The 14,018-nt window shown below is 44.8% G+C and overlaps 2 protein-coding genes across 5 annotated transcripts in view; one reads left to right on the top strand and one right to left on the bottom strand.

Annotated features, from left to right (window-relative positions):
- The window catches only part of LOC126869170 (B-cell receptor CD22), a 310,789-nt gene extending 305,977 nt beyond the window's left edge, over positions 1 to 4,812 (bottom strand). Inside the window, exons 1-2 of one of the 2 annotated variants that reach the window (XM_050625369.1) lie at positions 4,519 to 4,812; positions 1,523 to 2,055 (exon numbers count right to left, since the gene is read on the bottom strand). In XM_050625369.1, the coding sequence (XP_050481326.1) occupies positions 1,523 to 1,616 (94 nt within the window). In that variant the 5' untranslated portion in view covers positions 1,617 to 2,055; positions 4,519 to 4,812. Of the gene's footprint in view, positions 1 to 1,522; positions 2,078 to 4,518 lie in introns of both variants that reach the window. The other variant, XM_050625370.1, reaches the window with a different exon arrangement.
- The window catches only part of LOC126869178 (28S ribosomal protein S17, mitochondrial), a 196,290-nt gene that overhangs the window by 180,363 nt on the left and 1,909 nt on the right, over positions 1 to 14,018 (top strand). The window lies entirely within an intron of this gene.

A 14,018-nucleotide genomic window follows, 5' to 3' on the forward strand; every position in this document is an offset into this window, starting at 1 on the left:
TCGTTCCAAACGATGCTCTTCTATCCTATAAATTAGAAATATTGTAGGGAATAACTACATCGATATGAAAATTATAGCGAACTCGCGATAAAAACTACAAAGGCGACTCGGTACCATGGGAATAATTATAATACTATTCGTCTGCGTTTACTCCGACTGTCCGCTACGTCGACGAAATGAACAAGGACAAGTGCGCTGAGGGAACATTAGTCGTCTACACGGTGGAACCGGACGAAAAAAACCAAAGCGAAGACGAAAAAAAGGATAGAGAGAGAATTCTCCTTGACAAAAAAAAGGAGGAAAAACGAAGAGGGGGAAGGAAAGAGAAAAGGAAAACAAGAGAATATCAGCCATCTCACACCCACCGTGACAACGTCCGCATCCCATTCTGGCTTCAACGTCCTTTGAGCCAAACCACCGCACCCCGTTCACGCCCTCTTTGCTCTTACTCTCTCTCTCTCTCTCTCTCCCTCTCTCTCTCCCTCTCACTCTCTTCTACCCTTGTCGGTCCACCAGCCTCGTGCAGGCTGGATACGACAAGCCAGCACAAGAGAAGGGGGTTATATTCCGTTGTATCGTTGCTGCCTTTTCACGATGCGTCGCGTATATCCCAGCTAAACAGGCCATTTCATCACGTTTCGTTTCGTTGTGTCTCGTTGCGTCCTCGCCTTCTCCCATCATCTTATTCTTCCGCGTTCGTTTCCACCCTTATCCTTCCACCTTGCCGCGATATCTTTTACTATTTTCCTAGAAGCCTATATTTTCTACGATCAAGTAGTATCATAAACAGAGCGCGCGCGTTTTTATTGTCGCTTTAAAAGTCGTTTCGGAACGATCGGGATCAACGAGGGAAAAAGTTCCACTGATATTCTAGACGCGATTAAACGTGTTTTGCTGGAATATCGAATAAAAAAAAAAAATAAAAGGAAATTGGAAGTTTCATTTTTGTGCATCGTTAAACGTGGACGATCGTCGCGTGTTTACGCTTGGCCGCGAAGTCGAGATATTATGCGAAACAATCGATGTTCCGATTGAAAAGAGATTCCAAGTTCGGCAAGAGGAAGCTTACATAGAAAATAAAGTTTCTCGAATGCTTGGAGCGTGTCGGTACGATGTTTAGTCTGAAAGCGAAGAAAGCGTTACGCATGGTTTTTATAACAATAAACGGTATTATCATTGAAAATACGCGGCGAGATAAAGTCGGCTCCATGGTCAACCGATAGTCCTCGCCTTTTGCCGTGCGAGAGCCTGTTATCAAGTTCGTCTTTTCCTTCGATCATTTCATCCACCGCGAACGTATTTTCGCGTTACGAAAATATTGACCTACATCAATTTAGAACTCGTAAAACCGTTCCCACGACGCACGTCGAATGGCGTTTGTCGAATCTCGATAAAGCCGCTCGTCGAATCTCATACTGCCTTAACTGCTCGTTAAACGAATACGAAATACGAATACGATTTCGCGTCTAGACGAAATTAATCGTATAGCACATTATCATTTAAATTACATTAAATTACTCACTGGTTGCGTGGGACGTTTCGCAAAACAAGACGACGTAGAGTAATCCACCCACAAGGAGCGTAGCCAGAAAGAACGATCCCGAGCTGTAGCCCATCACGGCATCACTACTGATTTTCTATCGTTCGCAGTAATCCTCACCGAAGCACCGTGACTCGATCACAAACGACTGGTCCTTTTCCAGTTTAACTCTCGAGGATAGCACTGTCACTTGGCAAACATCCGGCTGTCATCCAGTGGCAAAGGAACCACTCGAGCGACGACCACGTCGTACAATCCAGCATCAGTGCAACTATGCTGTCGCACCAGAATCCCAGAGGTTTTACTCGCGTCACATGGCGTCGTCAACTTTTCACGCGCATCGTAACTCGCGAAGCTCTCGTGCCTCCTGTTTACACCGAAACCGACTCGGACGTTTAACCGATTCGTCACTTCGTCGCACGATCCTCCTGCTTCATCGGTGTCCCGTCGTCGAATTCAAGACCAAACGCAGCCGATCTCCACTCTCCACGGACACCATCGTCGTTCCGCGATCTCTGCAATATTCGATACACCCAACTAGATGAGATAATTTTACACCGATTCACGGTGACTCTGCTTAAGTAATCGCGACTCTCTTTCTCTCTCTCTTCTTCTTCTTCCTTTTTCCGCCTGCCCTCTCCGAAGAATTCTCCGAAGAATTCTCCGAAGAATTCCTGCCCGAACTCCAAAGAGCCAGCCCCTATCTCTGTACTTCCTCGTCGTCTGTTTGCAATTAAGTACCGAGTATGGATTCAATTCGAACGGATAAAAAGAATCGCTCGGGTTTCTTTGTACGAGAATTCTTTACGACCATCAAAGCAGCCGATGCAATTTCACTGAATGCATAGTGCCCAGCCAATTATCGGAGTTTAGGAGCCCGGGTTGAATCTCCTCAGGCGGAACGTCGACGGAACGGACTTGTTAAACTTTGGCACTAAAGCGCCGTTGTAGGTGATGTAACTTAAATCGAAGAACCGGTGCACGATTCTGGATACGATAGAGCGGCTCGATCATCCGATGCCGAATTTATTCGTGACAGCTAACGCGAACTGTCTGGCGATTCGATCCTGTCGTTTGAACGAACTTTTCGAAAGCGCCGAACATCTCCGCGGAGGTAGAGTTACATCGAACGAACGCGTGAATTTTAAACTTATCGTTGGTCGTTAATAGTCGAATATCGAGCACGATTTCAGCTACTTTTTACCCGTGGAAATAGATAGACGACAATGTTGTCGACGTACGTAGCAGAAAATAATATCGAACCACGGAGAAACTTAATGGGCCGTGCGAGTCACTTAACGTTTACTCTCTCGAGAACGATGATTTACGCGCGATCGAAGAAGAGAAACGATATCGTCGCCTCGGTGAAACGAAGTCAACCGGTTCGTCGCGAACGATTCAAACGAATCACGTATTTAGGACACGGCATAAATCAGCCGCGTGCTTCGTGAAAACGTATGACCTTTTAAAATTGATCGTAACCGTGAATCGTTCGTATTTTAGCCGATTCGATGTTGGAGCATATGTCGCGCAAATTCGAAGGGTCGGTTGTTAATTAAAAATTTCCCGGTAACGCGCATTCTCGAACGCGTCGATTCAGCTCGACGAAATTAAAGAGCCAGCTGACAGTGGTGAAATACGAACTGTCACCGCGTTACCTGTCTATTTATACGCCAATTATACAACATGTTGTGCGTTCTCGAATTAATAAATCGACATGGTTTAATTTATCATGGCCGCGCTGGTTCAAAGACCGAGATGAAAAACGAGAGAGGAAAAGAGGAACGAATAAAAGACATTGGCGCGGAATGTTACAAGATTTGTGTCGTCGAATGGGAACAATGTACACAGAACGAACTAAGGAAAGTAGTTCGCGAAACACATTTGCGGAAGCCATATATCTTGCTATCGGTTTATTCCCAGCTCTAATCATCGGTCCGCAAGCTGGCAACACAAAATCCCTTGTGCATATGCATCGTGCGTTCGCTTTGTACCGATGGTTTACACCCTCGTGTACCGCGTCTACCACTCGAATTGTTCGATTTCCGTCGAAGAAACAGTCCATTAACTTTCGCTTGGAGAAAAAGACGAGAGAAAAAGGAAACTCACTCGTAAAGATAGTCGTTCGTCGATACCCACGAGTCGTTAACGCGTTTGCATCGCGCTAAGAACTTTTCTTTCGATTATTCCTGGCGGGCCATCAACGTCGATCGAGGAACAAAGGAAATTGTATGTAGGAGCATATAGGTGCATCGGAAGCACGTGTCGTGTATGGGTCTTTCGAAAAATGATGTCTCGCGCGGAACGTTTCGAGATGAGAAAGCAAACGGAGTGGACGACGAAAACGCGATAAATATAAAATGGAGCAAGGTAGTGAAGACACGTGGCCTTTCGACGGCGTTAGATATTAAATAAACGCGTCCACTCGGTGACAAAGGAAAACGACGATCATCTCCATTAAATGCCAGATGCCTGTCGCGAGTACGTGTACTCGGAACAAAAGCGCAGGCCGCTAAAGGGCCCGGCTTTTGACGGCTTCGAGAGTTCAAATATCATCACGCCCACGCACACACGTGCCCGGCAAAGTCGATCGACGAGCTCTTTCGTTGTCACCGGCAAGAGCGGAATTCCTGAAAACGATGGAGAGAAAAAAAGAGAAAGAGACAGCGAGAGGCAGAGCGAGACAGAGAGGGAACAGAGAAAGAGAGAGAGACAGAAAGAGGGCCAGTGCTTTGTTGCTCGAAAAAGACCACCAAGCCAGCGGTTTCAGCTGCACGTTCACTCTTTTACAGCCATCCGCTTTCCAGACACATTCGTGACCCTTTTCGCCCTTCTAAATCCTTTCAGAAACATCGCTGCACTCGATCCTTTTCCGCTGTTCGCGAGGCTGCTACTCAAACCGAGCGTCTCTAAACGCTTCCCTCCTGAATGCTAAAAAAATTTAAACAAAGTCGAACGTTCCAAGCGTCGTGACGTACCGGGACGAGACTTCGTTTTCAAATCCCTTGTGCGAGCACCCCTCGAGGACAGCGACTCGCGAAATTAGAAAGTAGAGGAACACCGTCGTTCGCGCGACGTTTCCTCGATCCTCGGACCGCCGCGCGATCGAGAATTAAATCAGATATATGGAGTTCGCGTGTGCACGAGAGGAAACGAAACGAAACGACGACGACGACGACGACTGGAGCAGATGGAAAAGCTCGACGCGGTACGCGGTACGAACACGCCTCGAGTGTACTCTCGGCTCTGGCTCTGCTTTCGGAACTGAGTCGTCGAGAGAGAGAGCATCGTTGGAGTTTCGAGGGATTCAGAGCTACCCCTACCCCCTACCCATCGAGCCGACCCCTGTCTCTCGGCAACCCGCGTGCTCCAGCACTCGCAGTTTTCCCCTGAGCCGCCGTCCCCACCCAAGCCACAAGGATGTCCCCCACTATCGAAAGCATTGCCACCCCAGCCGCTGGTCGGCTGCGCGCTCGCGCCTTTACGCGCGCAGTCGAATCCAGTCGAATTCAGGCACGCGCGTCACCACCAACTCCGGATCTACACAGAAGCACATGCGGCCAAGAAAATACACCTCGTTACGGACGACGATGCTGTTTCACGCGTCCGTCTAGTTTCTTCCCTTCTTTCCCACCAACGACAACGATTACCATCCCTCATGCATCGAGGAAACCCTTCGAACGGAAAACGTCAGACCCGCTCGAGATATGCCCCGCGAACGTGCGCGACGTTACGCCGACGCGTCGTCTTTTTTTCTTTCCTTGCGAAGCATCTTTCGTATCAACCGTGAAAGCATCGTCGCAATTGCGTTGTCAGTGGGAATAGCACGAATGTGTAATTATATTAGCGATACCGTGACCTAACGTTGTCGTGGAAATAACAGGGGGATGTTCGAGTGGCGCCAGAGGGATGGGCTTGAAAGCGTTTGTTGCAACGTGGTTCGTCGTAACTCGTGGCCGCGTACTATTCCGAAGAAGCTGACGCCCTTTTTTTTAGAAATACTGCTCGATTTAAAAATCGATACTCGTTAGTAGGATTAGACCCGCGGAGAAATAAATTTCAACGACGATATCTCCATCCTGCAGTTACCCTGTAATACCTACATACACTCAACCGTTTATTTTGAATAACATCCAACTACGTAGAAGATAATTGTTTGGTTTATGACGAGCTATGGTATACCACTTACCGTATATCGTACTTTATGTTGTCTAATGCGTGTTGTTTAGTACCCGAAGAGAATGCGAATAGGGAAACAAGAAACGGCTGACGTATAAGGGTAAATGTTTCCGCAATTATTTCAAAAAAACAAAAGCGCGCGCTCTGAATGTACTCCGCATTATATATAACTGAAGATAATTAAATCTTCGTAAACTTCTTAATTAGCTGTTCGAGGCAGAGGATGAAACGAGGAGGATCGTTCGAAATTAAGCTCGGGAGCCATTCAAATTCGAACAAAGGACAGAGACGAACTCGCCGTTAAAAAATTACGAGAGATTTCTTTCCTCGAAAGAAGTTTCCAGATAGAAGACATTTTTTTACGCGATCGAGGAACGATGGAAACAAGCCGGAGAACTCGACTCCAATCACGTCTGTAGGAAAAAAGTATACCGTTGCCTCTAGGGAACTATTTTCTATTTTGCGGTATCCACAGGTTTCTATAAACAAGCCGTTCCGAAGAACCAAAGGTACGAAAGGGAACCGAACACGAAGCCGAGAGAAGTCCTCGCGATAAAAAGTTTGCCTAAAGTGTATGTCTCGCTCGTTGTTCGGTGATTTCAATATTCACGATCGTAGTGAAAGGGCGATACGTGAGGATACAAAACCGCGGACGAAGCTTTAAAGATACATTCGCATAAACTTGCGAAGATCGTGGCCTCTTTGTGAATGATTCGTAGAAATCGCGTCACCATTGATAAGCGCGGCTCGTTGTAGAAAATGGAACTGCCTGCTTACCGTTCTCATAATCGTATTCTACGATATTGGATAAATCGTTGGTCGCTGCATAAATTCCTTCGACTGTCGTCTCGTTGTTCTTGCGAGCTGGAATTATCGTCTACCGAGTATTAAAAAGACCAGTTGGCAAGACAGTACGCTACTGAAAACAAAATTAGGAAATCACGATCCAAGACAATAGAGACGATGAAATATATTTGACCGAGATACCGTACGCTGCATAGAACGATATAATACTATAGAGAATTCGAATTCTTCGAATCGAAGAACATAATCGAGTAGAGGTACGCTACCGTAAAAGAGTCATAAAAAAACGTTTTACGAACGAACGGTAGGATGCTTGCTATTATTATTTTCATTGCAATTGAAAAAAAAATGTTAATAGAACGATCCTTAGAGATATGTATATTCGATTGCTATTAAAAGACGAAAAGCACGGATAATCGAAAAATTTTGCGCGATACCCTGCGTTACAGCGGCGATCAGAATTACATTGAGAAAATTGGAGGATAACGCGGCAAGCGACGTAACTTTTCCTTGGTCTTGTTCTAATTTAATTTAATCGTTCGGTTTGACTTTGATCCAACGAGCCGCATGGTACGAAATATCATAAATAAACGAACGCGAACTTGCAGTAAAAATTAATTTCCAGTTGTACGTACAGCGAAGGACGAAACTTTCGCTACGACCTGATATAAAGGGACGATGTTCGATCTGTCTTAGATTCAATAATCGCCCGATGATCGAACAAGATACGTCGGTAATCGATTAAGTTAGCCTTTACACAGATGGTCCGGAGTCAGTGATTTACGCGATATATTCGATGAAAGGCGAAACACGCGAATCCAGCATATACGTCGAGCCGTTTTGCAAAGCTCGCGATAAACTTCGATGGTGTATCCTTTTGTCAAAACAGTGTGTGCCCCCGTGTCTCGTGTACCTAGTTCCGGCGTGTGGACGATAAAGTTCACCGATATTAACATCTTCGTCGGTGCTGTAATTTTCACCCCGGGTCTGATATACTGCAGCGTTTCGTTGCGGCGGTACCCGTATTACGACTAATATTTCTCTTCCGTACAGAACGAAAATTGAGTACTTTATAAGGAGCTGGGACATTAATAACTCGTACAGCCGGCTGGTATTTTCAGGACAGCTTAAAAGCCCTCGCCGCATCGATGATGTATTATATGCTCACAAAAGAACTGACACTTACCGCCACGTGCTTTCTCTTTCCACCCTACCAGTCTGTACCTCTCTCGCGCTTCGTTCACCCTCTTTCATCCCCCCCTCACCCTAAAGTCCTGTTGTCTCTGGTGTCGCACGAACCACCCTTAAATCACTGCTAAACATTTGTTCCCGGATATAATTTAAAAAAACAAAAAACAAAAAAAAAAAGAAAGAAAGAAAAACCATTTCCCGATGTAAATCCGTCGCTCGCTCGAAATGCAAGCGAGGAAGAATACACACGGTAGATTCTGGTTCGATAAATTCGATGAATCGCGACGCGATTCGTGACGACGCGAACTGTACGCGATACTGTCTGCGTGTTCGCAGAACAATAGACGATGATTGCAAAAACGACGACGAATAGACAAGGGGCGTAAAAAGCGATGTAATGACGATTCATTATCACAGCGCGTTCCTGACAGATTGGCGAGCTCATAAGTGATTTAAGAGTCATCGAGCTATCTAAATTGCTACTTTATCGAACACTTTCATCAACCGACGCTAAATAAGAACGTTTCGTGTACTAATCAACACGCTTACCGTCTAATATCCAATCTCGCGTGTTTGCAACCCTATTCCAAGTTGTGGCATCCCTCCACGATTCGATTCCCAAAAGGCATCGCGACTTCCGAGAACCATCAGTGCCGGTCGCATTAATCGTAATTTTCGTTTGATTACACGTATTCTGCGAAAGTTGTCTCTCGCTTGTGAAAATGTAATTAGTAATTAGAACGTGATGATGGAATTCGTATTCAGCAATAATTTGTCGAATTACAACGTACGAAACGCTCGTTGTTCTCGCGACTGAAAAGAAACGCGCGTTTCGCTTGGCGGATACTACGGTTACTCTTCGTTTCGAAATTTGTTGCTTAAAGTTTAATTACGAGACATTAAAATCCTGTTTCCGCAGAATTTCATCCATAAAGGAATACTTTGTTCCTACTGTGCTCTAAAGAATTGTTCAAACGGCAAAAAACGACAAGAGAGATGGAACCAAAAAATATGGCAAAAATTATTCAATGTTCGCAGCGCCAAAGGCACGGCTACCTGCTATATTTACGACGACAAGGAAAAACTGAAAAACGGAACGAATCGCATACGCGAGCATCCCACGCGTTGGGCGGAAAAATCGGTAAATTAAAGCGTCGAATAAATAACGTATCGACCGATCATTAAGAAAGTAAACCCCTGGCCACAACCCCATCGGTTGAATGCGATTCTCCTGGGAATTCCGTTGACTAGAATGAAATTGATGTCGGGGGAATTATGTAATCAGGATTTTTTGTCAAGAGACGACAAGCTACGCGAGAAAGCTACTCGGAGGCTCGTGATTAGGGCAGAATAAATAAAGGAGAAAAGCAGTGAAAGCGAGGGAAGAAGAGATCGGAAGGGTGGGCAGGGTGGAGAGATGGAAGCTTTTCGAACTCTTAATTCGCCTGCGGCCAGCCCCTTCCTCGACAACCCCTCTCGATCCTCCGTACCGCACATCATCATCGAAGTGGGGTTGAAGGCGTACGGCCCTGGTCCCACGTCTACGGTAACCATGGAAACAGACGCGTAGTCGACGTCGACGTCGACGTCGACGTCGTCGTGTGGTCGTCGTCCTCGCGTACGTAACGAACACGCGCGCATCGCTTCGTACACGCACGCACACGCGCGACCTTACACATTCGAATACGTGTGTGCACACCGTGCACGGACACGCGTTTTTCGAAACCGTGTAGAGAAAGAGTGTACGGATGTGTCGTACTCGCGGCCGTGCAAAAGCACGTCCGCAAATGACGTTTGCGCGTGGTTGAGAACACGAGTTACGGTAGACAACGGTGAAACAAAACACGGAAAGAAACGAAAAGTGGAATCAACGAAAGCACGTCTTCGAGATACGAGTACATCTTAAGTTGTCGGATACGGACAACCTTTGTGCGCCGGTAAACCGTGTTAAGCACTTTGTATGCTCGTTACTCGTATCACGTGTATAATGTACACATATACAGATCTGTCTCGGAATTATAAGTAGCTGGTAGAGTTCGTAAAAACGGAACGTTAACCGTACCTCGTTTTATAAGAGGATTTTTCAGAAGAATTGCCAATCTTTCGTATTAGCGTGCATTTCAAAGCATTTGAAGACCGATCCTCGAATAACCAACAATTTCCTCTGTGTCGGCTGTTACGAATTATTAGATTTTCTATGTAATTCAGACTGCTTCTTTAAACGTTGAAATTTGTCTGGGTCGCAATTTCATCACGAGAAAAATAGCGATGTCAATGAGGCATTGCCGATGGAGAAAACCTTCGTGGGACGAGAGATTATTTCCGATCACTGATCTGGGATAGACACTGGCCATAAAAGTAGTTGGAACTGGAAGAGAAAATGCCACAGAACCGTCCACGATAGTCAGGTAGTTCACCAGGAACGATTTTGGAGAAAGTGACCGCTAGTAACCACTAACTGACCACAGGTTGGATGCCACTCGTGGCAGGTACTCGCTCAAAAGATAGTTGTTGGTAGAGCAAACCCGCCTTTCGACACCTTGATATTTGTAAAAATGAAAAATGTAAAAATGAATTCCATCTGTACGAAAATCTAACGCAAATGTAAAAACCATCTCCAAAAAGACGAGCGATGGGTGGTAGAGAAGATCGTCAGCAAAATACGTGTATTATGTACAAATTTATGCAAAGCAATTAAATGCCATTAAAACATGTATATTGGAAATAGAGGAAGCGTATAAGCCGAACCTTAAAAGTCTGAAATGTCTAATGAAAACCTCAAACAGTGACGAAGTACGGCTCGTCGTGAATTACGTTATGCGTCAAAGTTCACGGGAAATTGCACGAGAGACGAACGAAGCCGCGCGCTGTAATAATATCATGTTCCAGCAATTATTCTTGCAGAATCTAGAGTCGAAGCGGATCCGTAAATTATGACCTGTTTACGGCCTAGGGAAAAGCATTACCTAGAGAGCAATAAATGTCCGCCACTGAGAGAATATCACCTGGAGTGCGTACACATACCCGATGCGATTAACGTCAAGATTTTCATGCCGTTCCCAGCTCGACTTCCCGTTTCACGAACACACGAATAAAAATCCTCCACGAGTTGATCCTCCCTGTTCGCAACCGCGTTTTCGCTGAAATATTCGTTACATCTTCGCGCGAATATTCCCCGAATGGGAATGATTTTTCCCGGCAAGGAAAAATGAGGCGAACAGACAGAGACGAGGAGTGAGGCAGGAAAAAGGCAAGAGGATGGAGATCTAACGTATTTTCGTAAAATGATCACGTCGTTAAAATGCATCCATCTAGTAGCTGGCAAAATGAAAAGCGGACGTTTGAAATACTCGACCACCGCGAGTTCGACGAGTCACCTATAAGAATAAATTGCGCTCGCCCGACTCGGTTGAGCTAGGAATTTTTCACCGAGTAACATCTGCCGGCATTTGTATCCTTCGACGATACCTCGACCTTACTCCACACGGCATAGACAAACCTTTGTAGGTCGGAAATAACCCCGGGAGGGTCTACGAGAGGACACCGACAGGAAAAGGCTAAGCGACGATATCTCCTTTCAAGGATCAGGAGTAAGATCTGAAAGAGAGTCAACGAGAAAAAGTGGAGGAAACGAATTCCTTCGGTTTTGTCGAATGGCTCTTCTTTCCTTCTACCAACATTTTCCACCTTTTACCGTCTTTCGAACTCGCTGTCTTTCCCTCGTGCCTGCACCGTCTCTCCCGCCCTCCCTTCCTTCTGTCACAGGTCGCGAGCTACACGCGAGCGAAAATTTACTATGGAGAAGCAGAGACGAACAGAGGAGTGTGCGGTTATTAAATCGGGACTCGACGGTGTAGCGTTTCATAAATTCGTTAGATAGTAACTTTACAACGATAATTTCGTTCGACCGAAACAGGGCCGGTTTACGACTCCTTTTCCGTCCAGCTATATCTCCGTCTTGCCCTTTGCTACCTTATCTCGCAAAATTTCTGTTCGTCTTTTAAAAATCGTTTAGACAATGCGCAACATCGTTTGGAAACGATTAAAAGATGTGTTGCATGCATTACCTAAAAATACCTGAATAAGATACTTTATTTACTTTTACACGGCAGTTACGCGTTGCGGAGGTCATATCGGTCGAGGAAGAAGCGGTTTGTCATACAAGATTGCATAAAAAACGGTAAAATAGGAAAAACATTTCAATAGCTTCTTCGTAAGCGTAAGTACGGTTCAAGAAGGTCGAAGGTCGCGCGAAGTTTTCCGCGGTAAATGCTTGGTGGGCATTATCGGCTAAAGAAGCAGAGAGAAACCGAGTATTTCGCACGGAACGCGCTCCCTTTATTTTGTCTCGCAATCTGCGAAATGGATAACATCGAAGACGAGTTCCCAGTCTGTACTGTACGAGCTGTGCATCAGGCTAACGTAGTCAGCCTTTCAGAAATCAATGCACCGCAATAACCGAACGATGCACTCGGCGTGCTTCGTCGCATTGAGCTCCGGCATCAAAAAGCTATTACATACAATGAAAATAGATTTCAAAGGCCAGCAACCATGTTCAGAAGACAGACAGAAGAGGAAGAGGAAAGGCGGGACAGGAGGTGGAAAGAGACAACGGTTTATGCATGGACAAAGCTATCGGCCAGATGAACCGGAAGAGAGTGTAATGTCCCGTGACATTTTGTTTCACGTGCATCAACACCATTAAATCCTATGGAGATCGTGTACATTCTATAAAATCTCTTTATGTTCTACTGACGCTCTTCCCGGAAGGGAACCGTTCAGAGTCATCGCACGCGGAACAAGAGCAACAACGGTTACGTTGAAAGTAAAAGTACTCGATGAATTTTCTTAACTTTTGACTAACACCAAGATCGTCTAATGCAAAAAAAAAAAAAAAAAATTGAAATTCGAAATACAATTTCTGTTTATATATGGCATAAATAGGTTGGTAGGTGCGATGATCGTAAGATCGAAGGGTGTTAAAATAAGATAAAAATAAAGGTGTCACCATAGTTTCCGATGATTAATCTGCAGTACTATATAGATGACCAAGTTTGAAAGTGGGGCGTTAAAAACCCCTGCTTCCCTTCTCAGCGCCCATAAATCAGGGAACGATTACATGTGTAAATATACTGTTCCTCACCCTTCATCGCAGCTGCGCTTTCCGGAAAATTCACCCTTGCGGCGTGTTTATGCGTGAATCTGTTCGCGTGAAAAATCATTGAATAAACATTTAGGGAGGGTATCGCTTGAGAAAATGTTAGATTTGGATATCGATATCTTACACGCAGAATGAACACTTTCTCTTATAACAAATAAGTTTGTTATCGTATTTTTGTTAAAAATCATAAAAAAAAAAAAAGACACGTGCAGTCCATTTGAATTCTCTCTTACGCGCTCTTAATGTAAACTGTCTATAGAAATAGTCGTACATAACGAAACCAGTTTAATTTATGCATTTTGTTCGTATATGTAGCGCGCAATGTTGGGACTGATGGAATCGTCGCAAGAGGTATGCGATCATATTTATATGTAAATGCAGATACGTACACATTGGAAAAACGGGAATTGATGGAAGCAGGGGTTTGAATCAAAATTTGCAACGTGATTATACACGGTGCCGCTAAGCGTAAACGCGAACCGATGACATTGTTAATTTCATTATAAATATTCACCATCGATAAACCGAGTGCCCATTTTTGAATTGCAGACCGCGAATGTGTACTTGTGTGATAATCGCGTTATATCTCTAACTAATTTCGCGTAACACCTTTATTTTTTTTTCAATACGTCAAAGTTATTTTTCATCGGAAATTGTTGATTCGGAATAAAGCGAACTTACAGGAGAAAAATACATATATCGTAACAGAAGCAGCAACTACAACCGACCCATAGTTGTCGCGATTTTTTCATCGACGATGGAATTTCCTGGCTGACTGACGGCTCGGTCGCCGTCGATTCACAGAGCGATCAGCCGTGAATTCCCCTGCTCCTTTATATCCCGCAATAACAACGCGACTCGCAGATGCCAAAGGCGCATTACATATACATATACACATAATGCGTAAAACAGAAGAAACGAATAAAGAATAAAAGTAATACATTTCGAAATATCTTCGATTCAAGGCCGTTTCTTCCACGACCTCTTTCTGTACCACTTGTCTTTCGTTCATTCGTCTCTCGCGAATCCCTCAGTGATATCTACTGATGTTTCTTCTAACCAATTGTCCATAGCCTGTAGCAACGATCTGATTGCAAATGCTTGTACAAAGGACGATGTCTCCTTTCGAGTCAGCCTCTTTTT

The sequence above is a fragment of the Bombus huntii genome, chromosome 9 (assembly GCF_024542735.1).
Source record: "Bombus huntii isolate Logan2020A chromosome 9, iyBomHunt1.1, whole genome shotgun sequence".
Classification (NCBI taxonomy): domain Eukaryota; kingdom Metazoa; phylum Arthropoda; class Insecta; order Hymenoptera; family Apidae; genus Bombus; species Bombus huntii.